The 26,843-nt window shown below is 43.5% G+C and overlaps 1 protein-coding gene across 1 annotated transcript; it reads right to left on the minus strand.

Annotated features, from left to right (window-relative positions):
• Positions 1-1,794: 1,794 nt before the first annotated feature.
• Positions 1,795-5,809, minus strand: LOC124662113. The gene is made up of 4 exons (XM_047199997.1): positions 5,726-5,809; positions 2,773-2,985; positions 2,508-2,654; positions 1,795-2,166 (listed from the first exon to the last, which is right to left on the minus strand). The coding sequence occupies exons 1-4, from the start codon at positions 5,807-5,809 to the stop codon at positions 1,795-1,797; spliced, it is 816 nt and encodes a 271-aa protein (XP_047055953.1).
• Positions 5,810-26,843: the final 21,034 nt, after the last annotated feature.

The raw sequence follows: 26,843 nt of genomic DNA on the forward strand, positions 1-26,843 counted from the left end.
TAGTATAATTTAGTACAATCCAAAATAAAACAAATGTCATAGTGAATTCATAACTACAATACAAGAACTTCTCACGCAACTAAACTCTCAGCAATGTCCTTGCGTAGTTGTGCCATGGCGCCATCAGCAGAAGAGGAAGTGTGTCCACTGGTAAAAGATGCGCTATCCTCATGGATATATGAGGCCCGCTCGATCCTAAAATGGGCATCATGTAGCTTACTGTCGCGAATGAAGTTGTGCAAACACATGCATGCGGTGATGATCTTCGTTTGCGTCAGAGGATCGTGGAAATGTGGAATGGAAAGAAGAATGCGCCACTTCATTTTTAGAACACCAAATGCTCTTTCAATGGCATTTCGTAAACATGAATGAAGATGGTTGAATTTTTCCTCCATGTTCTGTGGAGGGGCTCCTTGGAAGTCTGGAACATGGTACCGTTGCTCTTTGAATGGAGCAAGATAACCTGTTCTATTTGGATATCCAGAGTCGACAAGATAGTATTTTCCTGCATGTTTAAATGATGTCAAAACTTTCAATAAATTATTCACAACATAATATTTCTTGTATATACTTCATATGCGATGGCATTACCATGCGGAGGTGGATCGACGACCTTGCTTGCCGGGCTTGCAGGGGCGCGGGGGCGGGGCCGGCTACGATGGCGACGGCGGGCCAGCGGTGGTGGCGACGGAGGGGCAGGTCCGGTAGCGGCGATGTACGGGGCGGATGCGAGCGGAGAGGCCGGCGGCGGGGCCGGCGGCGGTGGAGCGGCGGGGCCGGCTACGATGGCGACGGCGGGCCAGCAGTGGTGGCGACGGAGGGGCAGGTCCGGTAGCGTCGCTGGACGGGGCGGATGCGAGCGGAGAGGCCGGCGGTGGAGCGGCTGGTCCGGCGGCGGTGGAGCGGCGGGTCCGGCGGCGGAACCCTAGCGAACGGGGGCTTCTCCCGATTTTTGCTCGGGACGATGGGGAGAGATCTGTTTTTCGTTTTCTTTTGCTTTTTTTCTTTTTGTTATTCAGTGACCGGCACTTCGGGGTGGCATCTCCTGTAAAATGCTCTCAATTCTGGGGCCAAGTTGACATACCGATTCGGCCAACTAAAGGAGAAGCTCGGGAAACTGGGTCTGGGCAGTTTCTAGATTTGCACTACGGCGTTGCTTCTCGGTGGAATTAAGCTCATCATAAGCCTGAGAGTTCTTTTGGGCTTCACCTGTTTGGAACCTAGAAGCACCTCCACAAGCCCAAAAGAAGTGGCCCTAAGTTGGGCGGGCAAGCCCCGTCCTTGTTTGGTATTAGTGTTTTAGTGGGAATTAATGGAGATAATACTCTAGAGTATTTAGTGAATCTCTGCTGTCACCCAATTCCACAAAACTCTATCCCCAATTCGTCAATGTGTATAGGTCAGTGATTTTGTATCTTCGTGTTCGTTTGTTTTCATAAAAGTACAAGATTGTATCATAAAAGATTAAAGAGTTTGAAGATCTCAAATATTTTCTTGTTTACTTCATTTGCAATCACCACAAGTTTCTTTAGTACCTATATGATATTGATTGTCAAGTAAGATCCTACAAATTATCCGTGATAAACATTTTTTTTGCATGTGTGACTCTTAGATGTGCTTTCCACATGTATTTTCTCATTTAGCATCCCCTTAGGTAGTTAGGGCTCTTGATTACTCCCGACCACCACCACTACCACCACTAGAAATACGTCAATGCTGGATAAATCTAGTAAATATATAAGAAAAGAACTCAGAAACATAATGCCAACTTTATTGTAATTTGCAGAACATTTCTCATACTAAATTACCCGGTCCACCATAGTACATATGCATACCAGATTTATTGATTTTATAACCATCAACAGTATACTTCCTCTTATCAGTGGTGACAGAAAAGCCTTTGTTTTCATTTGGAGTAACAAGATTGTTGTTCTGATCAACAATTTGGATGTTTCTCATAAAAGATGCTTTCCCATATCCTTCGGAGGCAAAATGGCCACTACCAATTTGTGGTGAGTCTGATGAAGCTGTTGAGCCATAAGCTTGGCCACCCCAGAATGAAAATTTACCTTTATCACCAAAGGTAGAGAACAGTGAGTTTGGCCAATATCCAATTGGTGTATTATTTTCACCATACGCCAACCACCAATTTTTTGTCTTTGGATCCTAAAATAAATAAAAATGTCAATGAAAGCCTTTTCAACACATAGGAGGATGTAAAATGCCCACATTTGAAATCCACACTCCAGCATGCACTTGTTTCAGTTCAGCTGGATATATAGAGTATGATATTATTTTTCTAACCTCTTTCCTAAATACGGGATGTAAATGGAGTAAAAGTATGTGTGGATGCTTTATACTCAAATGTTTTTCTTTATTAAGTAATATTATAGCGGACTACCAAAATTGGTTATGCACATCAAATAATTCAAATAAGTAAATATAAGTACACGCACCGCATATACAACATATATAAAAAATCATAAATTTGATAAAGAAGGAAATACCTTGAAAATAAAAATGGTTATTACATATTGCGGTCCATTGTAGACGGAAACAGGTTGAACCCTTCCTCCAAGACCAACATTGTGGCTTGTTTGCACGAAACCAGGACAATCGTGATCAACACATGACGTGTTTAGCATGCCGTTGCTCTGTTACCCAAGTTAATATAAAAGTAAATGAAAACTATATCAAATTATGTTTTAACCTCACATTATGATATTTAAATACTTGATAGCATAATGTATCCGGTGAAACATAATGTATTACCCAAACAACATGAAACCTTGCAAAGCTATCGCCATATGAGCTTGGAGATACCGAATAGCAAGCAACTATACTGTCTACTAGGCCCTTTGGCCCGTTATTAATTTCAATCCCTGTTTGACTTAGATCATTGCTATTTTTCTTCACCTTTGGCTCATAAACATTTATTACAGCACGTACCCCATATAAATCATTATAATATCTGATTCCTGCCACCTACAAACCAAAATAATTAATGTGATCAATGAATATTAACTATATAGAGATAATTTCAATTACATATGTCCTATGGCATAAATTACTATAACTAAGTATTGTCAACGTCGAGTGACCCGTACATACCAAACATTCAAGAAATTATTGCAGATAAATGGTACTACAAATAAATTTCATTCATGTACGATCGAAAGAACATAAATAGAAAGCTTTTTGTTTGGTTGAAACAACTATTTGAAGGTATAAAATTACATTCTAACTACTCAAAATTTCAAATTTAAAAGACCTTTGTATATGTTTTAAATTATGATGTTATACTACTACCTTCCTTGATATAAGCCATATAATTTTTGTTAAGGAAATTAAAGAACACACATTGCGGGAAACTACACGAGGATTGGACGAGACTGCACTGAACAATTGTTGTGAGAAAATAGAGGATTTTGCATAAGATAAGGAAACGTAAACTATTCCCTTAAAATGGCCAAGACAAGTGGTGCAACACAATACACCTTATATTCTGAAAAAAAAGAGGGAGTAAAATTGACTGGTCTTCTTAGCGGTAACGAACAAACATATATTTCATCCTACAATAGTCATTTAGGGATTAAATGTAAGCTTACAAACATGACTTAGCACTTGAGTAATCTTGTAAAATTAAAAAGGATTACATCGCAAAAAACTTTACGCAACTGTGTTATACATTTGGGAGGCATGCAAGAACTCATCCTAATTGCAGAATCAAACTAAACATATATAAAGAAAACTCACCCCTATTTGATCATCTTTTTTAATAATTTGACCAGTATTATGTACCACCATTTGTCCCCTTCGACTATTGCGCAGTATAGGAACCATTCCTGGTGGACATTCCACGATAGGCATGTGTGTTTCTAAAACAACATGTTCAGACTGAGATCTTACATTCGACCCAATCGGAACAGAACTTGGTTCCATCTGTTTGAGAGGAAAAACATGGTCATAGGGATTTGTATGTTCCCCATAAATAGTGGCATGTATATCTTTTTCTAACTTTATTCATCAATGATGAGGCACATATATCGTAATGCTTAGCTATTTAAATTAAAATTATAATTCAAAATTAACGGGCAGACAAAGCTATCCAATAAACTATTTAATTCAAAACACGGAATTATCCCAAAACTCTAGATCCATTGCACAATAGGTTGCTCTCTAATATTCATGTATCTGGGAACATATAAAATATAGTTATGTCCCAAAACACAAATCGGTGTCAGTTTGAGCAAAAGTAATTTACCTGGATTTTATGATATTTCAACAGTGGATGGTTAAGAGCTGGCTGCAAATTCACATGAATGCAGTCATATGTATCTCCGCCTTCCATCTAGTTTGATGTTTTATTTAAATGTTAGCCAAATAAAACAATGCACAATAAATAAAATAACACACACACACACACACACACACACACACACACACACACACACACACACACACACACACACACACACACACACACACACACACACACACGCACACACACACACACACATATATATATATATATAATGTTCTTACCAATATGGTTTTATTGTCTTGTTGATACATGAGGATCTGGCTAGTACTTGTTTGTTGTTTTATAGTTCTTGCATCTTTTCCTATGCTAACTACAAAAAGATATGAAAATACAAGGGCGGCTCTAATAGCATGTCTTCCTCTCATTCTCAAAACCTCGAATGGAAAATATTCATACTCTGTATTCAACCATATTTATAGGATTTCGAGCCACATATATTAATGGCAGCCATTCATGCAATTAATCCAAAATATTGAATTCTTGATATGTATATAAGAGCAACCTATTAAATTGCATAAGATATGATACAAATACTTAAATTCCTGTCACTTATTACATAAATCTCAAGGTGTTAATGTCCTATAAGATATTAAGTATTTAATAAGAATAAATATTCTTGCTTGTTGATACTTCAATGAGCTAAATACACCCGCAGTCCCAATAGTTGTTCATAATGTTCAAATTAGTCCCTCTACTTGTAAAATGGGGCCAGGTGGTTCCAAGAGTTGCTACACCGTGCAAAGCTAGTCCCAAATGCTTCCGGTACCAACATGTGGCATTGGTATTTTTGCAAAATTAACCTTATTAATTTTTCATATAGTACATATGACATACCAATGTGGGGCCCAGCAGTCGGAAAAGGAGGAAAGAGAATATCTAAAACTTAAGGAGTTGCAGGGTTCGAAAACAGGACCTTGTCGCAGCAGCCTACACACATGACTTTACTACTAGAGGTTGGCGTAGCTTTCTGTAAATCTCATTAACCGATGCTATAATTCTATATAACTAAGAAGCTCATCCCCACATTAATAAGGATAATTTTGGAAAAATACCGATGCCACATGTTGGGACTATCTTTGCACGGTGTAGCAACTCTTGGACCACCTGGTCCCATTTTACAAGTAGCAGGACTAATTTGCACATCATGAACAACTAGGAGGCATTGGCGCGGCGGCACGCCACGCCCGTGACTCTTTATTCCTTGAAGAGGTTATTAACTTGAATTAGCGACATTCGGTAAGCAGAAGACTATGATGTAAGTATTGTTGGTGGTGACCTAATCGTAGAAGATAAATAGCTAGTGTCTCAGGAGGAACCTTTATACAGCAGATCACCCATGGTACATTATTACATTACAATTTTTTTTTGAGAAAAAACATTATTACATTACATAATATTTACAGCAGATACTAAAGGCCTGCTAGCTATTCGGCTGATGGCCTTTAACGTCTCATTGTAACGTCTGGAGATCTTCAGCATCGCCATCCTCTTCAGCTGATGAGAGCTCAATGATGGCGCTGGGTTCTTGTCGGCTCTGCCGAGGTCAGCGGTGAAGCGGCGTGTGGTGCTGGCGATGCGGATAGCCTGGCCGTCTGGAACGGGTAGCATCAGCGTGGCGCTGGGTCTGAATCGTCTCTTTGTTGGAGAAGGCGTGCGGAGGGCATCTGAATTGGCCAGTATATGCTGGGTTATGCAGTCGTTGGTATATGACACCATAGGAACTAAATTTGTGACAGCAAGTAAATCAAGGAGCAACAGTTAGAGGAAAAGAACAACCATAGCACTCTAAAGCATACTATAAAGAAACTTTTCTGGAACAATAAGAACCAACATAAAAAGCAAGAAATATAAAGGGAGGCTTCAGATATACTTGTTGACTACAACCATGTACAACAACATTCAGCGGAGAGAACAACACCAAAGAAGGTACCTTTAACGCATTGACATATATCTTCTAGAGATTATGAAACACCTCTTGGTACACCACTATGTCTCTTGTTTCTCCATTTTCATCAAGCGCAAGGATCTTTAGCCCTCTCCTAGAAATTATCCTTGAGATGGCACCATACAGCTGCCCATGAGAGAAAAAGCAAGTTTCGGCAAATAGACGCCAACCTCTCAAAAAAATAAAAAATAGAAGATGCAACTTGGTAATATTTTTTACACCATGAAACTGATTGTGCTTTTGTTTATGTTCAACATCAACCTATCTACATCTCCTCAGGTATCCAGGGAAAAATATATAAAAAAACATACCTAAATATTGTGGTTCTGTAACCTATGTATCTGCATGTTTTTTTTTCTCAACTGTAGTCAAATGTGTAAGAGATAGAGTATAAATGTTCCTGTGTTTTCTTCGTCAAGTTCACAACATAGGCATCTTCAGTTTCATATGTCGTCTGAGATCGTTACATAATTAAATTAGGAAGGATACATACCATAGATATCTTAAGCGGCCAAGCATAGTCCATTGCTTGATAAAACTTGTGAACACAAAGATGGATCAGCCCACTATTCCAGAGAACTGCTAACCACCAGGCAACAATGTAAGTACTCCACCATTGCCTGGAAGGAGCAGATAGAGATAGAGACATTAACCGATACTAATCTGGAAGGACCGGACCAAATCACTAAATCAAATAGACCTTGATGTTCTCTTTCCTTGAACAACTTGTGCAATATATATTTTTTCACTGGTTTGTACATCAAAAGGTCGTCTACTCAGACTTACGAAGGGTTCATTACTGCCAAGCATATAGCTCTACAAAGAAGAAACGAAATCGTAACACTCGCATGTGCCTCATGCAATTCAGGAACAGAAATAATGGGAAACCTGAAAACTGAGAAACATGTCACTCTGTTAAAGAGTACAATTATAGTATCTTGGGATGAACCTCTGTGGAGAGGTAAAGCAAATTTTCATCATGTTCTTCCCAATATTGTGACAATTGAGTGTTTGATCAGTGTGATTAGCATCACAGTGGCAATGGCAATAAAACTGTATAGTGCATCTTGTTAATTCTAGCTTTTTCTATGAAATTCATCTCGGGCAAGTAATATCAATATGCCTGCTTGGCACCTGGTTGATTTTTGTTGCAATCACATTTTTTAGTGTTTTTATCAACCCTACATCTTATTTTCCATAGATATGATGTTAACTTTTAGATGCGGAGCATGATAGCATAAGTATAATTTCATACAAAATGAGCAGTAAATTGTGTCCAGACTCTAGAATGGTTACCTGAAAGCAAAGAATTATGTATTTTCTGCATCCTCGGAATTCCAAATGGTGGTGCAGAACTGAATCCAGCAAAGGATGTATGTAATGACTTGCAAATAAGAACGCTCACATTTGATACAAAGTCGCAAACAATAAGTAGCATCTAAAATCAGAAAAGAAAGTAGATGTAAAAACAAATTACCTGACATAGCACCTGAAGATGAACACTCTGGAAATGACAATAAACTGAGCGACCTGATACAACCGACATGACTCATATATTGTTGTTGAAGAGACCGAGAAATCACACTTTAGAGAACTCATAGGCACTAAGCAGCCAATGGTGGCAAGCAAAAGCAAAACTGAAAAGTAGATTGCAATAGCAATAGTGTGGTGTAAAACCACTTGCTGAACTGGAAAGTCTATCCAGTTGGATTCAGCGATATTGTCCTCACCCAAAGGAACCCAAAAATATGATCACAGCAGCTATAAATAAGTATAGGTGAGAGCTGAAAAGCATGTTTCAGTTGTCAATATGGGTTGAAACCATGGCACCATGACATCCAAAACCACTGCCTGTTGCAATCTGCAGCCGCAAAGAAATATATCACATACATGATCACAATCCAGTGCGGACCCCTTTCATTTACTGTCCTACTCTCATAATTGAGTCTCCATCAAAAGTTTTGAGATTCTGGCATGTTTTTATCTGCTGATATGAACATACAATTTGTTCTCTAGAAATCCATCATGCCTGCCGTGACAGAAACACCTCTCTCTGAACTGTTCTCCAGACCGAGCTACCGGACAGCGAGCTTGGGGCCCGAGGATCGTGTAGTACAGGGCACAATATCATTCTACCATTCATTCCTTACTGTCGATGCTCATCCCTGAAGATATATAAAATGCATCTCAGGCCGTGACTGAAAATAAGAGGACTGTAGCACCTACAAAATGTGGGAACAATCTCATTGTACCAACCTGAACACTTTATTCGTTACCGTCGATGCTCATTCCTGAAGATATTAAATGCATCTGAAGTTGTGACTGAAAATAAGATGACTGCACTACCTACAAAAATGTGTTGGAAAATTTATCAATTAATGCTTTCCTTTACCACCCAGGTAAAACGTATGTGAAGTTGTGAACATGTAATATTCCCCTTGCTGGTATGATTGCCAGCGTGAGAATTTAGATCGGAAACTATGGTTTCGTGAGGAAGGGGAAAGAGACCAGAGCAAGAGTAGAGTTCAGACTTTGTTTCTATTCTTTCCACTTGGTTTGTTCGGTTACAGCTGCTACACCTTTGTAGCCTCTCCCAGCTGACCCACACACGACACACACACACCGCCCAGTGGGCCACTCTTAATTTAGCACACACACACACGCTGGCGCCACCACCACACAGCCTTTGGTACACACGGTGGCGCCCTTCTCCTCTAAGGCGTGCCGTCAGTCGTGACAGGTCCTCCCGCAGAAGAAGTTGCTTGCCCCCAAGAACTTACGATAGGAAAACGAGCTTTCAGAGTTTCCCAGTCCTATCTTCAGGCAAATTGGTCCATTTGATCAAAACTTGTGGTAGTGCAGCATTTCCCTTTTTCATCAGCCGCCGATCCAATACTTTGTCAGGTTCTGTGTCCAGAGTATCCAATGCAGGAATGTTTGGAAGATCAGCAAAAATAGGGGAGTAGTCAGACCTGTAGTCCTTGAGCTGGGAGACATGGAACACGTTGTGCACTTGACACCCCACAGGCAACTCCAGACGGTAAGCTGCATTCCCAATACGCTCCAAGATTGTATAGGGTCCGAAGAACTTGTAAGCTAGCTTTGGAAATGGTCGATTGACCACGGTTGCTTGCGCGTACGGCTGAAGCTTTAGTAACACCTTGTCACCCACCTCATAGGAGCGTTCTGTGCGCTTGCTGTCAGCATAAATCTTCATGCGATTCTGGGCTTCAGTCAGGTGGTGTTTGAGCTTCTCAATTTGGGCAGCTCTGTCAGTTAACACACCAGCCACTGGAGAATCTTCCTCAACCGCAGGCAAGGCTCCCAAATTGGGATCATGTCCGTACAAAGCTTTAAAGGGAGTGCAGCCTAGGGAAGAATGAAACGTCGAGTTGTACCAAAATTCTGCCATTGGCAGCCAGCGGCGCCATTGCCTCCTGGACCATGCACCGCAGGAACATCTCGAGGCACTGGTTTACACGTTCGCTCTGCCCGTCCGTTTGAGGATGATAGGCAGTAGTGAATTGTAATTTGGTACCCAGAGATTGGAACAATAGCTTCCAGAAATTGCTTGTAAATATCTTGTCACGGTCAGATGTGATAGAATGAGGCATACCGTGTAACTTAACGACTGAATCCACGAAAATTCTGGCCACTTGAGGTGCAGTGAACGGTGTCGAAGAGGAACAAAGTGTGAAAACTTGGTGAATCGATCAACCACGACCAAGATAGCATTGTAACCTTCGGAGCAAGGCAGGCCCTCGACAAAGTCCATGGTGATGTCGCGCCATGCTCCCTCAGGTACTGGCAATGGCTGAAGAAGCCCGGCTGGGTGGGTGTTTAGGTGCTTGGCATGTTGACACACCTTGCATTGCTGCACAAATTCAGTCACTGAAACCTTCATGCCGTGCCACGCGAATAGGCGTTTGATACGCTGATACGTGGCCTGAATGCCAGAATGGCCACCAACCGCACTAGAGTGCAAGGCTGAAATCAGTTTTGTTTGCAGCGCGGTGTTCGCGCCCAACCAGATGCGCCCTTGGAATCGAATCAACCCTTGCTTCAGATCATAACCATGCTCATCAGGGCTGGAGATTGCCAACTCCGCCAAGCGACGTTGTGCATCAGGATCGCTCACATAGGAATTGATTACTTCCTGCATCCATGTAGGCTGTATTTCTGATCGCGATTGGATAGTCATTAGGTGCCCCACACGCGACAAGTCGTCCGCGGCATGATTCTCCGACCCCTGCCTATAAACGATCTTGAATTCGAGCCCCATGAGTCGAGCCATGGCTTTCTTCTGCAATGGCGACTGTAATTGCTGATCCTCGAGGTAACACAAGCTGTGGTGGTCCGTTTTGATGATGAACTCCCCGCGTTGCAGATAGGATCTCCAACGATCAACAGCCATCAAGAGTGCAAGGAACTCCTTCTCATAGATGGACAATTGACGGTGTGCCTCGCTAAGTGCTTTGCTGAGAAACGCAATTGGATGATCTTCCTGCATCAGCACCGCCCCTATGCCAGAGTCGCAAGCGTCTGTCTCCACGACGAATTGCTTCTGGAAATTTGGTAATTGGAGAACCGGTGTGGAGATCATGGCAAGCTTGAGGGCCTCAAACGCTGTTGTGGCCTGCTCCGTCCATTCGAAGGCTTTCTTTTTCAGTAGCGAGGTCAAAGGCTTGGCGATGATGCCGTAGTTCTTGACGAACTTCCGGTAGTAACCGGTGAGGCCCAGGAAGCCCCGCAGCTCAGTTGTGGTAGTGGGTTGCGGCCAGGCTATCATGGCCTGTGTCTTGCGTGGGTCTGTCGCGACGCCCTTGGCAGAGACAATGTGGCCCAAGTACTCGAGCTTGTCGCAGGCGAACGAGCACTTGGACTGCTTGACGAAGAGCTGCTCTTCCTGGAGGATGGACAGAACTTCACGCAGGTGTTGAATGTGTTCGTCAAGGGACTTGCTATAAACCAGAATGTCGTCCATGAACACTAGGACGGAACGGCGCAAGCACGGGCGAAGAACTGTGTTCATCACGCATTGGAAGGTTGCTGGGGCGTTGCACAAACCGAATGGCATGACGCGGAACTGATAATGGCCTTGATGCGTCTTGAATGCTGTTTTGTGTTCGTCTGCTGGCAGCACCCGGATTTGGTGGTAACCTGCTCGCAAGTCCAGCTTGGAGAAAATGCATGCTCCGGCCAGTTCATCGAGGAGCTCGTCGATCACCGGCATAGGAAAGACGTTCTTGATGGTTAGCTCATTCAATCTGCGGTAGTCCACACAGAATCTCCATGTCCCGTCTTTCTTCTGAACTAGAAGAACTGGGGAAGTGAAGGGAGACATGCTGGGCACAATAAGTCCAGCAGCCAGCATGGTAGCGACCTGTCTTTCGATCTCATCTTTGTGTGCCAGAGAGTATCGGTAAGGTCTGGAGTTAAATGGTGCAGCGTCTGGCTTGAGGGAAATAGTGTGATCGTACTGACGCGGAGGTGGCAGAGCAGTAGGCTCAGCAAACACCTGATTGAATTCAGTTAGCAGGCTTTGCACTTCTGGTGGTGTGTCGGGCTGAACTCTTTCCCTGCTAGCTCGTGCATCAGGATGGACAACTGCCAGCGCCCAGACTTCATTTCCCTTCGCCCATTTTGCTAGCTGTTCTACCGGAATCTCACGAATCGCAGTTGCAGAAACTGGTTGCACGCCGTGAAGAGTCACTTGTTGTCCTTTATATGGAAATGATAGGAACTTCTTCTTCCAATCAGTTGTCATCGGACTGTGTTGTTTAAGCCCATCCATGCCTAGGATTGCGTCATAGCCCCCCAGATCGACAACACGCATTGAGGTGGTGAATGTTGCGCCGTGTGACCACCAAGACAGTTCAGGTACACATTTACTACTGTACATATATTCTCCATTAGCAACTTTCACAGCCATTGGTGGCACCTCCTTAACCGTGCACTGTATGCGATCGAGCATAGCTGCATTTAGGAAACAGTTGCTGCTCCCAGAATCAACTAGGATGATCATAACTTGATTCCCAACCAACGCACGTAGCCTCAAGCAATCATCTCCTTCAGATCCAGCCATGGCATTGATGGATAAGCTGAGCTGCTCTGCTGTAGCAATGTCTTGCAGTTCCATTATATTAAGGATTTCTTCCGACAACTGGATGGGATCCTCGTTCGTACCAATGACATTTAGAGTTCCCGCTAGTTTCTGCTTGCACACATGGGTTGGATCATATTTTTCTCCGCATTTAAAGCATTCCCCATTGTTCCTTCTGTAATCTCTGAGCTGCCTTTCTTTCCAATATTCCCCTGTTGCCAGCTTAACTGCAGGTTTTGGTGCCTCAGTGCGAGCCGGTGCTCCTTCCAGACGATGTACTGGAACATGTCGCTGACCGCGAGGACGCGCATCCTCCATCACCTCTTGCTGAACACGAGCTAGCAGAATTGCTCGTTCCAGATTTTGGGGAACTTGGGACTCAACCATGCCACGAATCTCCAGTTTGAGTCCTTTGATGAACTGGGAAATAAAGAACTGCTCGTCATAGTGAGGGTTATACATCGATACCTGGTAAACCAGAGTCTGAAACTCTTTATGATATTCCTCAACTGTGCCCACTTGTTTCAAGGCTAGCAAAGCCTTCAGACACTTGCGTTGGTCATCTGCACGAAATTCTGCTTCAACAGCAGAGATAAACTGAGGCCACAACCGTAACTCATGGCGTTGCTTGTATGATTGTAACCAGATTGCTGCATTGCCATCCATGTGAAGAGTGGCTGTGGTGAGCCACAACGCCGGACTGATGTTGAACGCGCGAAAATAGTCGTAGCACTTGTCGCGCCAGATGCGAGGGTGCTCGCCGTCGAAACGAGGGAAGGACATCTTTGGCATTGGTGCGCGCCCTCCAGCATCGGCTCCGGATGTTCCTGGTCTACTGCCACCTAGGCCACCGAGACAACCGCCGCCAGCGCCTCCAAGACCGCCACCACCAGCGCCTCCGAGACCACCACCGCCCACACCTCCAACACCGCCCCCACCAGCGCCTCTACGACCACTGTCGCTAGCACCTCCCAGGAGACCTGCGCTGTTGGCGTCCAAGTCAATGTGATTTCCCGTCCCGTGGCCAGCCGCGCTCGACGAAGCGCCCGCTGTGTTGCCCCTCCAGTGAGGCTGCGCCGGCTGGGTGTAGGCGTGGCCCTTGCCGAACTCCGCAGCTGGGTCCGGCTCCACCTCCTCTGGTGGTGGTCGATTTGACTCACCGTGCTCCACGAGTTGCAGACGCTCCAGCAGCGCCGCCAGGATGCGCGCGGTGTCGTTGTGCTTGCTCGTGCTGTCGGAGATGGCCGCCGCTTGGTGCTCCAGTTGGGTGCGCATCTGCTGCTGCGCCGTATCGACGCCCGCGACCACTCCATGGAGGAGGTCCAGGCTCGACTGGAGTTGCACGAGAGTCGCGGCCGTCCGTTCCGCCGCCTCCCCCATCGCCTCCAGGATGAACTGGGTCTGAGGGGATGGTTTGGACGGCGCCGTGATGCTCCGTCTGCTAGATCGATCCGACCGGAGCGAGGATTTACCGCAAATCGAAGAATTCGATCAGAATCGAATTCCCCAATTCACAACCCGACCACGGAATTACAGTTCAAGATCTAGAGAGGAATTTCGCAAACAATCACAGCGAACGCGCCCAACAATCGCCCAAATCTGATACCAAGTGTAATATTCCCCTTGCTGGTATGATTGCCAGCGTGAGAATTTAGATCGGAAACTATGGTTTCGTGAGAAAGGGGAAAGAGACCAGAGCAAGAGTAGAGTTCAGACTTTGTTTCTATTTTTTTTTTTTTTTGCGAATCGACTTTGTTTCTATTCTTTCCACTTGGTTTGTTCGGTTACAGCTGCTACACCTTTGTAGCCTCTCCCAGCTGACCCACACACGACACACACACACCGCCCAGTGGGCCACTCTTAATTTAGCACACACACACACGCTGGCGCCACCACCACACAGCCTTTGGTACACACGGTGGCGCCCTTCTCCTCTAAGGCGTGCCGTCAGTCGTGACAGAACAGCTAACATCTATGCATCATCATCAACAAACCTGTATGTACGAACAAACTCTATAGATGGCCAAAAAATCATGACACGGGGATAAGGAACGTACTCGTTGTTTCCTTCTCCACGGCCAAAACAGTGATTTTAACATCAATCAGAAGTTTATTCGGGGAAAACAAAGTTGAATTACCTCTAGAAATCCTTCCTCGCTGAACAATGACTTGGCTCAAGAGATAGAAATTAAAGCTAAAATGAAACGGGAAAGGAGAAGAAGGCTGAGCCGTGGACACTGGCCTGATTTCGATCCTCGCCAGGGCGACTGCGGCTCACCTAGTCCTCGATTCTCACAGTGTCGGAGCTCATGCCGCCACCGTTGCAGAGCCTGCCCGCTTGAACCTGCTGCAACCGCACCGCCTCCTCTCCTAGCCCAGTCTCCCGACCTTCTCCGATGGGGCGCTGCACTGCACGTGCATCTCCGACGAAAAGGAGACCTAGTGGGCGAACATCGGGAAGCCACAGCTTTGTCCTAGAGGACCTGCGGACCACAAGGAAAGGGAAGAACGCCCGGATCACCCTCCCCGTCGCCAGCCGCATGGGAGAAGAGGAGAGCGCCGAGCTCTTCCACCGCGCTGCCATCTGCGTGGATGGCCACCTCGGGAGGCAGCATGATGGATTGATGGCCATGGAAGGAGAGAATCCTAGGGCGGAGGGTGGCTGCTGGAGCGGCCCACCACCATCTTCTCGTCGGAGATGTGCGCCCGAGGTAGAGATGGACCCACTGACTGATAGGTAGGATGCCGACGGAAGCGAGGAAGTGACCAGAAAAGACCAGATCGAAGGTAGAGGAAGACAAATCTTAATGAAGAAGGAGTACCGGTTTATTTTGGCCGGTCACTTATGCGCCACGCATACAGGCAGAATTTTCTAGATGTGGGCAGCTGATAAATTCATGATTGTTTTTCTATTTTTTTTTTTTTTGGCTTAAAACCATCGCTGTTAGCAAGGTAAGTTGGACTGGCCTGGAGGCAACCGGAAGGTAGCCGGTAATTTGGAGCAACAAAGTAAAAAAAAAATTAAGAAATAAATTGTAAGGCTTGATGTTGACTGAGAAAAGGGTACGTGGACTCACCTGAATGGTAATAAATGTCCATCAACAGTATCTAAATAATCGTGGGATGGCAAACTTGTTTGCCTTTTATATAGGGTATAATAACTATTGGGACTACAGGTGTATTTAGATCATTGAAGTATCGACAAGAATGAATATTTATTCTTATTAAATTCTTAATATCTTATAGGACATTAAAACCTTGAGATTTATGTAATAAGTGACAAGAATTTAAGTATCTGCATCATATCTTATGCAATTTAATAGGGTGCTTTTATGCCTATCAAGAATCCAATATTCTGGATCAATTGCATGCGTATCTACCATTAATATATATGGCTCGAGAGCCTATAAATATGGTTGAATACGTAGTATGAATTTTACCATTCAAGGTTTTGAGAATGAGAGGAAGATAAGCTATTAGATTCACCCTTGTGTAGGAATATCTAAAAATTTAGGCGTTGCTGGGTTCGCAAACGGACCTGGTTGCAACAGCCCACACACATGACTTCACTACTTCAGCTCTCGTAGCTTTGTGTAAATCTCATTAACCGGTGATATATAACTATGAAGTTCATCCCCACTACTATCTTACTAGCTGAATAGGCTCGCTCCGCCTCTTCATTTCATCCTAACACGGTTTGAAAAAACGACACGCGTCATTTTCGTTGTTGCCATGTGTAACATATATATTTTTTCCTAGATCTAACTCTAAACTTCTTTACCCGCAAAAAAAAAAACTCTAAACTTCTTAACAGTTAGTCACATCGCTGCTGATCTCTACTATATTAAATGTCTAGAGGTAGGGAAAAAAAATCGACCCGATCCGCGAAAGAAAACTGGCGCGCTTCAGATCTCCCCGATTTCTGGAACCACCTTGCCCGCTTCAGATCTTAACCATGCCCAGACTCGCCCCCATCACTCCAAGCTTGAGAGAACCGACGTCGCCGCCTCGACCGTCCCCTCTTCGCGCAGATCTCCTTGGACACGGGCGGCGGCAAGCCGGGGATCGGGGCCGCACTGCATCTCCTCTCGTGAATGTCCGCGACGTGGCCTGAAGGCAGCAAGATTGTTAGCCCAACTTCCGGCGCTCATGCGACCACCCGTTTTGAGACAGATCCTTTTTTTCTCCGTCATGGAATGGAAGCCAAAGGTCAGCAAGTTCTTTTGACGATATCCGCCCTGTCTTCTCCAGTTGCCTGTGTTTAGGACAAGCTAGCTTTTCTGGTTCTGTTAACCTTCTTCGTAATTTTTTAGGGATTACCTTGTTCGGTTGTTCCACAGAATTTGTTAGTTATTACATTGCTAGACAAATAACCAAAGCCAAGAGTTGATAAATATTGTTAAGATCTGTTCAGCTGTGGAGATTAACGGTGACGAGTATCTGAAAACAGACGTGGATGAGCAATTCGTGATGGGTATCCAGGTGCTGCTGAATCCAGTATATAATGTAGACGATTGCTGATATAAATTGCCATTTGTATCTCTATTTATTACTCATATCCAATTTTCGAAATTTATTTCCGTCAATTATTTTACTTAGATTACTGATTCTTTAATGTAGAATTAATTTCATTCAGTTCAGAATTTCTCTTTTCTTTCAAGACGACAAATGCTATAATTTAAATCCATGTATTCTGAAGATGAGCGAATATCAGTACTGCAGTTATCTCGAAGGACCAGAATCATATGCTGGTAATCACAGTTTGCATTCCCTATTATTTTTAGTCTTTATATCCAGTATAACCATCATTATTTTTGTAAATTGTTAAACCGACCTCAATCATCAGAAAAGTATAAATGTATGTATGTCATAACTTAAGTGCACTCTCTTACCAAATTTTTTACAAGGATTATCAACACTTGCAGTTCTAATATATATTACTAAATTATATATGTGCTCGGAAATGTCAAACAAAAACTGCTTTCAATTTGTTTTGAATGTTGCATTATAACTAAAAAAAAATGCACAGTACAAAACTACAAACCAGCGACAATGGAAGAAATTCAAAGGCATGCAAGATGAAAGCATCTATGTATAGAGCTTCCGTCTTAGGTAAAAAATATTGTACTGAAGTGATGAGGAGGAGTGACTCGCAAGTTCGAGGAACGCGGTGGTGAGGGTGAATTGTCGGTGAGCGCAGGTCAGAGAGGCTTCACCATAGTGTAGGAGGCATGCGCCCCTGCGCTGGCGTGTGAGAGAGAGATTTCGTGTTGGGTTGTCGATTTGGGGTAAACTAAATATACCGGAGAAAGTGCATGCCAAGAAGGTGCAGTCCACGTAGAGAATTCGGATGGGGTCGCTTATACTGTTGGCTAGAGTTGAAGGTAGGGTAATTCATGCTGGCGAGGTGGTTCGCAATTTACGGAGCTGCCTATTCGTCCAACCGGCTTTGGTTACTAGGCTACAATGTTGTTCAGTTTGTCTTAGTTGTCATCAGTGATCATTTAACATGTCCTCTCATGTTATCAGTTAGTTACTATCAGTGATCATTTAACATGTCCAAGTGTGTTTAGATAGTCTGCACTTGCATGTATTGAAAATGGGTAAATTTTATTTCTGTTTCACTATAGTAATTTCCTTCCTATGTTGATTTTGAGTACTCCTGTAGGTGTCTATTAGAGACCTTTTTTCTGAAACAAATATGTTTGGCATCGTCTTGATATCTTCCTACCAGTTTTATATCTCTAACTCTAAGTCTAATTTCGTCATGATCATTTGATAGGTACTTCTGGAGTGAATATCGCCACTTCGGATTTCTTAGTGAATACTCTTCATCATATTTCCATCGGTTACGTAGTAATGAACTTTTCAAACATACGTGCTTCCAAAATCTATAATGCAGATGATTGTCGAGAAGTTATTTGATGAAAACTACCTTGTTTCTTAGCCTGTCAGTTGAGTAGAAATAGTTTTCCACTAAAAATATTACAAGCTTCCTTTAACATCTATGAATACCGAATGGCCTAATATCCTAACTAAAATTTCCTCGTCTAAATAGTTTTCACAATGCATGATACTAAAATTTATTTATTGTAATCTTACAGGTATGCAGCTCGTTTTTGAGCTAAGAAGTTTGTGAGTATTCTTTCTTGAAGCATCAATTTGAAGATAAACTGAACCTGTCGGCTACCATGAGAATTATCACTGTATTCATGACCAGGTTTCAAGAAGTGCTTGATGGATTTCTTGCCTGTCCAAAAGGTCTCCTTGAACCCAAATGCATCTTACCCTGAGTTCTTTCTGCATCGATCACATGAGTTGGAAACTGGCCATAGAGTTCATCAGGTAAAAGCAGTAATCTCTTAGTCTTCCAATCTGTCAAGTATTAATGGTCAAATGAAATAAGGTGTGAGCTTTGTATGTGTGCTTATATGCTAAGTTGTGGATCTGGCGGACTAATCTCTTAGTGTTCTTTAAGTTTCTAAAACTGCTCGTCCGTTTGGGTATAATGTTGGGCTCCATTGGCATATACTGCCTTCGATATACAAAACATTCAAAACGAGTTGCATCCACATGCAGCTCATGTCTTCTACAATTTATGTTCAAAATCATACAGCTATAACCATATGCAGGATTTTCCATGGCTGTTAACTGAAAATTATGGCCGAGGTTTTGATCTCTTTGTGCTGCCATTTCCTATGTCTAGGCAAAAGAGATAAGTGCAGAAGCATAAGCTAGGATGCATGTGTTTCGTTTTTTGATGGTTGCTATTGGCATGAAGGTATTATCAAGTTTTTTCAACTGAACAGTAGTTCATGTAGATCACCTTCCAGAACGTAGAACAAAATACAACTCTTTGTTTTCAACTTGTCAGGATAAATATGCAGATTAAATGATTAACTTTTAAGCTATACCATATGTTGTTAACTAAACATAAACAATGTCACCTCTCATCTAGGTCGGTTTTGGGGGTATGGAAAGAAAACTTCTTTATGTGTTTGATTTCCCTAATTTACTGGTTGGCCATGAACATGGTGAGGTTTCACAATTATGTGCTTAATTCGGATTTATGTATCTCTTAAGTTTGTGTTTAAATAAATGGATATTAGAACCACCCTAGGTGTCACGGTGATTGAGATAATTGATTGCAAGTATGTATGCAACTTTATGTTTTCTACTAACCCAAATATTTTGAGTAAGAGCATTGATTTAGTAACTTGATTTTGTATGTGTGTTCGCTTGTGCTAAATCATCTCACATCATGCTGACTTTTTAAAATCTTTGCTTCATATGGATCTCTTTTTGAAACTACAAAGCCTACTGCGAATATGTATCAAAGGTGGAAGAATGTACTGGATGGTCTAGAAAAAAATCCATTCCTTATATCATGATCTACTTTAGGGAAGGAAAACACACTCAGCTAGAAATCTGCCCCTCCGTAGAAATTAGCGGGAAAAGTGAGAATAAGTGGGGATTAAACTCGCTCATACTCTAGCACAAACATGTATTGAGATTAAGTGGAGATTTGAAGTTTAGAGCGAATTATCCCCGCTAATTTCTACTAAAACTCTAGTAGCAAACAAGCCCTTAAGAGGGGCTTGCTTTGACAGGAAAAAAATGACGGACAACTTTGGCTACAGAGCGATTCAGCAATTCCCCTCCAACCGCTCTCATTCCCCCCCCCCCCCCGACCGCTCTAGACTAGCTACAGTTCCTGCCCCCTTTCTCCTCCTCGCCGGGCCTCTCCCTCCTCCTCTCCGACATGATAGCCGGCCGGAGATGGAGAGGAGATGGCGCCGGAGTGTATATTACTAGTATTAGGTTTAGGTTTGGTCCCTTAGTGGCGTATGGCGTCGATGCTGGGAGAGAGGTGGCGGATTCGAGCAGCCGGATCTGGCACCGCAGCGTCTTCTTCCTCGACCTCATGGAGCTCCGGCGGTCGGAGCCGAAGGTTTGGCGGCGGAGGGAGATGAGGATCTCCATAAATAAGGCTGGTACTGGCGGCGGATCCGGTGGCCACGGATACAACGGCAAGCTGCTTCTTCTTCCTCGTCGAGGTGGCGAGAGGGAGGAGTTCTTGCTTCGTTGTTTCGTTTGGTCGTCGGATCTGCAGCAGGAAGCTCGTCGGCTTCTTCTCGGAGGATCTCCACGGCGTCGCTGTCGCCGTATTCTATGGCTAAAAGGCAGCCCCTCCATCGGAGGACTACCACGGCGCCTCTGTCGCCGTATTCCATAGCCGAAGGGCGGCCTCTCCATCCTCGTGTGGCGGCGAGAGGCCATCCTCAAGGCAACAACAACCTTCGCAAGCCGCCTTTGCCGGCTCGGAGGATCTACAGTTTCGTTAGAGTTGGCTCCCACCTCAGCGTCCCAAGTGGTCTCGTCCCCGGCGGCGCAGAGGTTGACTCCGGTGATATTTGTCGCGGTGAAGAAGGAGCTGGACCTGATCGCGTTTAGCGTTTTATTTCGAGGTCCTCAGTGTAATTTCTATGGGCTAGGTTGTAATTTCCCAGTTCTTTCAGACCTTATCTGTAAAATGTACCTCGCCGCTGATAATATGAAGCCCTACATCCTTCGGGACCTTTCCTGTTAAAAAAAAAAGCAATTCCCCTCCAGAGCTGATACGGAGAAACTCCAGCAGCGCATCGGTGGCGCATCTCGTTGGCTGCAGCGTGGGCCTCGGCGACTGCAGTGCCGCAGCAACGCAACATCCGGAAGGCTGCGGCGCCGTCCTCCTGAAGTGGTGCTCGCTGCGGTCAATCCGGTGAATTTTTCTTACGTGCGCGTGCGAGGGCTTGGCCTGCTCTTGCATTCCCTCGGTGGCACTGAGCTGCATCTCCTGGGCCTCAAGTTCGTCGATCGGCTCGCCACGATCTACGGGCAAGTGGTCTCGTATCTCCGAGAACACACGCTTAGGATCCCGCGGCTGGACGGGGTGTAATTGTTCTTTGGGACAACGACTTCGTCGTGCTTCACCACGCTGCTTAATGGTTTTGTGTACCGTTGATTTGTGAGAAATTTCAATCCCTTCTATTCGTGGTTTTATGTGCAATGCTAATTGCTAGTAGTAGTCAATTATTACTAGTTGTTAGTTTGTTTTGTGAAAACATATACAGGCAATCGGTTAATTTAGTTGTGTATATTCTCTGCTAATTGTTACATTAGATTACCTAGTAGCTTTTTTTGATAAACGAGCATAGCCCCAGTCTCTGCATCCAAGGGATGCACACAACTCTCTGCTTTATTAAATTATTCGCAATGCCTTACAAGGAGAATACAATGATCGACTTGAAGTCACCTTCCTAGCGATAACTCGTTATACCTACGATGAAGGGGGTGACCAAGAACAAGGTCATACTCCCTGACGGTACACCAACACACATCATCCAAAAAGCAAAACCATGAGGGTGTGCCATTGCACACGTCGCAAAGTTCGCAACCGCCATGTATCTCGAACCCATCTCCAAGTGAGATCAACGCATTGACCGCGCTAGCCCTGCCGTCGATGTCACCATGACGCCTGACAGCTCCACCATCCTGCACGCGTCCAACAGTCCTCGCCCGTCTTCGATACCCCGCAGCTCCACGCCGCTGAGAATCATCGACGATAACGTGGTAGATGAACACCACTCTACCAAGAGCCACCTCTATCCAGCCGCTGCTCCAAAAACGATGCCCCAAGAGGTAGCGCGACGCAGGGAGCACCGTCATCGTCCGATCCAGGCTGAATCTTGGGTTTCTCCCGGAGCAGCACGAGTGAGTAACCGCAGACTGCGACGACGATGCCTTCAAGAAGGAAGCGACACTTAACATGTTCACTAGCTACTGGCCGTGGGCTTCCATTTGTGTTTACTCTTTGCTCAATTAGCAGTCTAGCTACTTTGTGACTTTTTTCAGATTGCTGGTATTCGCACATATACTGAGTAGATGTGTTTGGCTTCTCCATGTCAAATTACGTGATGAACCATGTGGTTCGGCTATTGGCTTATATTTCCTTATGGGAAGCTTTCACACATTTTATTTGTGTGGATTATAATGCCTTTGTGTTTTTGGTGGTTCTGGGAATTATCTCCATGTTTAAAATAAGCCAGATAGCATGTTGCCTCCAACACTCAGTGCATAATAATACATAAACACTTCCAAGTGCCGGGTACGCGGAACTCCTACCAATTTTTAAAGAGGTCTCTCTGCCTATCCATAAACAAATGACTCAGGTTTGATCTCTTCAAATTCACATGTTTCCGAAATGAGTAAATAAATTAGGCACGAAAACTGTGGTCTCTTGTCTATTCCCTCACAGAGAATTGATGCTGATGCTGACTGTCTCATGGCTGACCGTCTCGTGGCGGCGGGGCTTGGGGCTGGCGGTTGCGGAACGTGAGCCAAACTCCACACTGGAAGATAGTAGAGGCCACCCCTATTGCATTTGCGATCTGTCACAACAACACATTTACATACGCAAAGCTGGATAAAAAAGAGGGCCATACATCTGAACCATTCAAGCAAGCTAGCAAAGCAATTCAAGAATTGATGGACAAAAAAATACTTTGATGGTACAAAATAGATGAAAAATAATAATACATATATAGCACAACCATACTGATAATTGTTATGGTCCCAGTTCAGCGGCAAAAGTAAAGATTCAGTTTTCCACCTCAAACTAAAATATAGCAGCAGTTGAATATTCTGAGATGGTAATAATGAGCTGGACATACATATTTAAGAATATGAGACTACTTACAAGGAGGAAAAGGTCCATAGGGCTCAGCCTTGAGTACAATGTCCATATCACCGCATTTGCAAGGAATCCCCATGCGAGCTCAAGACCAGCCACATCATATGTAGTGAACGCAGACACCTGCATTGCAAGTGAGTTAAGAATAAAAGCATTACATCAGATAAATGCTTAGCAGTTTAACCAGTAATTACAACTTGGTTGAAGGTGGAGGTGTACATGAGAAAGGCTGTAATAGCTCCAATGACGCCATAGACATTGTCCCTAACGTTGGAGTTTTTCCCTTTTTTGACGATTTCAACGGAGTTGCTACGTTGTGCGAACTGCACATGCATGACCAAAGCCATGTGTTGGTATGTGCCTTCTTTTTGGCACAACGTTGGAGTTTTTCCCGTCCTTGAAGACCGTGAACTGGAGTATGAGCAGGGTGATGAGAAATGCAATCTGCACGATCCCCATCACCCATGCCACGGTCCTCCTCCAGCCAGTTGAGTAGAGGTAGTACCGGACACAGTAATAGGTCTCGGCCAGCGCTGCGACGCCATTTATGCAGACCACCAACCAGTTCTCCTTGTTTGTCGCATAGAAAATGAATGCCACAATGTTTGGCCAGGTGAACTACAATGGCGAGCACAAGAGATTCCCCACATTTTGATCACGCTTGATCTTTGGAAATGTGAGGCAACTGAAAGTAATAAGTAAGCTAGTGAGTATTTTATATAACTAGCCAAAACACCTTTAGAATATATCGTATACATTATGATAATAGACACCAAGCAAGGAATGAACAGCTATTTGCTATGGCTTAGGCATCCAAATGCATCATGAAACAATATATGGCTCTTGCAAGTTTCCATCACAGCTTCAGAGTGAAAATATGTGCATTCTAGCCATTCAAGAGATTAGCGAACACAGTGAACAAAGAAGTATAGAAGTACCAATGAGGAAATTCTGACAATTCAGATCATAGTTGCAATCCAAGGTGCAGAAGGCAGCGACTGTACTAAATCTCATCAGACAACAAATTTCCCGCATCAGAAGCCTGTATGTAACCCCTGCTAATCCCTACATAAATGAAAAAAAACCCTACCCTAAAACCAAAGAAGACCTACACATTTTCCCAGAAGGGTAGTCACCTGACTTACTAGATTTGGATAACACGATAGTGGCAATTCAATTCACAACTAAAGCATTCTAGCATAACTAAAAGTCTGAGATTGTTTTTCTTGAAACTACAATAATGGAAAAGAAAAAACCAAAAAATAAAAACATCTCGGATTGCCTCCCATAAAGCGCTTTTTTAGAGCCATAAAGTTAGGCTTACTTACTTGCTTTAAGTGATATGGAAATCATGTGGTAACTTGAATCTTGGTGCTACCTTCTTCTTCCTTGTAAAGTTTTTCATACACTTCTTGTGTATGAATTAAAACTTCACATTCCCTTCTTTTGAGTCAATGATTCCACCTGGAGTTCTTAAAAAGGGTCTTCTAATAATTATAGGACTAGAGCTATTGCTCCCCATGTCCATGACAATAAAATCAACAGGCACATAAGTCATATGTAATTCAACCATAAATCATATTGTTTATGCAACATGTTCATTTGGTTTTTTTCTTGTGATATAAATCACGTGAGGTCTGTTATGTTTCCATGTATTTATAAAACAAAATAAAGTAAGAGTGTAATATCGTGTATGACCAAGGAATATTTTTATATCTTTCATCCTCGGCTGTACATGTTACATTAGAAAAAAATTAGTTGCAAATCATGTGTAACTAGAGAATTGTAAGTGGAACAATCTTAGTTGCAGCCCATGTGTAACTGAAAAATCCCAGTTGGAATTCATGTGCAACTTTAGAAAATCTCAATTGCAACTCATAAGCAATGATTTTTTTTTGTTGAGTTACAACTCATGTGCAATTGGAAAATCTAAGTTACAATGCATGTGCAACTAGGAAAATCTCAGTTATAACCCATATGTAACTGGAAAAAATTCAGTTGCAACTCACGTGGAACTAAAACATTCTCAGTTGCAACTCATATGCAACTGAAAAGATCCTAGTTACAACATATATGCAACTGGAAAAAAATAGTTGCAACCTATATGCAACTTCAAATCTCAATTGCAACTTATATGCAATACAATTACAACACAACTGCAACTGGGATATCACACCATGCGCGGCTGTGATAGAATTACGCATGTAAATCTTTTTAAAAAAACTAAGATACAATATGAACATACAGAGATAAAAATCACTAGCTAGAGAGGTACACTTTTGTACTCATAGACTGCTTGAGCACGTTGCACTAGAGATAACCATTAAATTAGTGAGCAAGGGGCCGGGACCAAGAATGAATTCCCACACCACCTGAACGAATGGGACGATTCATGGCTAGTTGGAAAACTCTTGGCCGGCCTGGCAAAGATAAGAAAACCCCACAACACACTTATCCGCGTACAGTGCCGCTGTGCCAAATTAGGCTGCATCGGGGGAATGAGTCACCCGGGGGAATTTCTAGATTACGGATCTAACAACAAAGGAAACTAGATGATACCCCGCATGTTGCTGCGGAATTTAAATATAGATTATATAAAATATTTTAAATTAACTATGCAATTAGACATTATATTCATTGAAAAAACAGTTGGCAACGTGTCAACTACAATTATATTGATAATACATTGATATGTCAATTAGAAAGTTTGTTTGATATACTGTCAAACGGTATAAATAATACATGAGATGACTAATATGTGGCAAATTATAAATTCGACCCCAGCGGCCATGGAGAGAAACTATATATATATAGTAATGTAGCGGTCAAATTCGACCCCAGCTGTCAAATTATATATATATATATATACTGTTTTAAGGAGATATTAGATGATGTAATGCAGCGGTTACTCTCCCATGAAGAACATGAATTGGCAAAAGGAAAACAATCGATGCCTTGATGCTGCTGGGTGAGTGGTATGTGAGTGGTATAGAGATGAAGAGAAGGGCAATAAAGGAGGAGATGAAAGGCATTGTGGAGAAGATGGTGCATGATTTTGTTAGAAGAAAATTAATGACTTGATCTGAAAATTATGACGTGGTGCATGATGTGGGAGGCTAGCATGACACATGGCATGTTAGGATTGCTTAAGAAGCTTGGTGAGGTGGATAGCTTGCATGTTAAGAGAAATACTTTTAGTGGTTGCTCAATTTAGTTATTATAGTTGCTCAGGCGCCTGATTTTCAGCAAAACCGAATAAATAAATAAACCGCCTTAAACTCGAGAACAACTGTTTTGTATAATCGATCTGCATACAGGTAAAGAGTCGAGGAAGAGGCCTAAAAGAAAAACAAACGCTTGACATATGCTGTTTAAACATAGGACAGATGAAATACAGCCATGAAAAGGATCGTGAGACACCATCCGCTAGCCATGCCAATGGCGCCCACGACAATCCCGAGAGTGCGCGTAAAATTGCTCGGAGAATCGTAGATGAACCCGACGAGAATCACGGAGGCAACATAGACGATGAAGGCTATCGCCAAGCCGAGGCACGAGATGAAAGTCATGGCAGGGTGCCAGCGCTTCGCCGCCGCAGCCTTTACGTCCTCGGGGTTTCTGCCGACGCCATCAGCAGCAGAGCCGGGGTTCTCGACGTCTTGTGCAGCCATTGCTCGGAGGGAACACGTTGATCGATCTGCTTGATATGGATTGTGGTTGCGGCTAGGGCGCACGTACG

This window comes from Lolium rigidum, chromosome 6 (assembly GCF_022539505.1).
Source record: "Lolium rigidum isolate FL_2022 chromosome 6, APGP_CSIRO_Lrig_0.1, whole genome shotgun sequence".
In the NCBI taxonomy this organism is placed as follows: domain Eukaryota; kingdom Viridiplantae; phylum Streptophyta; class Magnoliopsida; order Poales; family Poaceae; genus Lolium; species Lolium rigidum.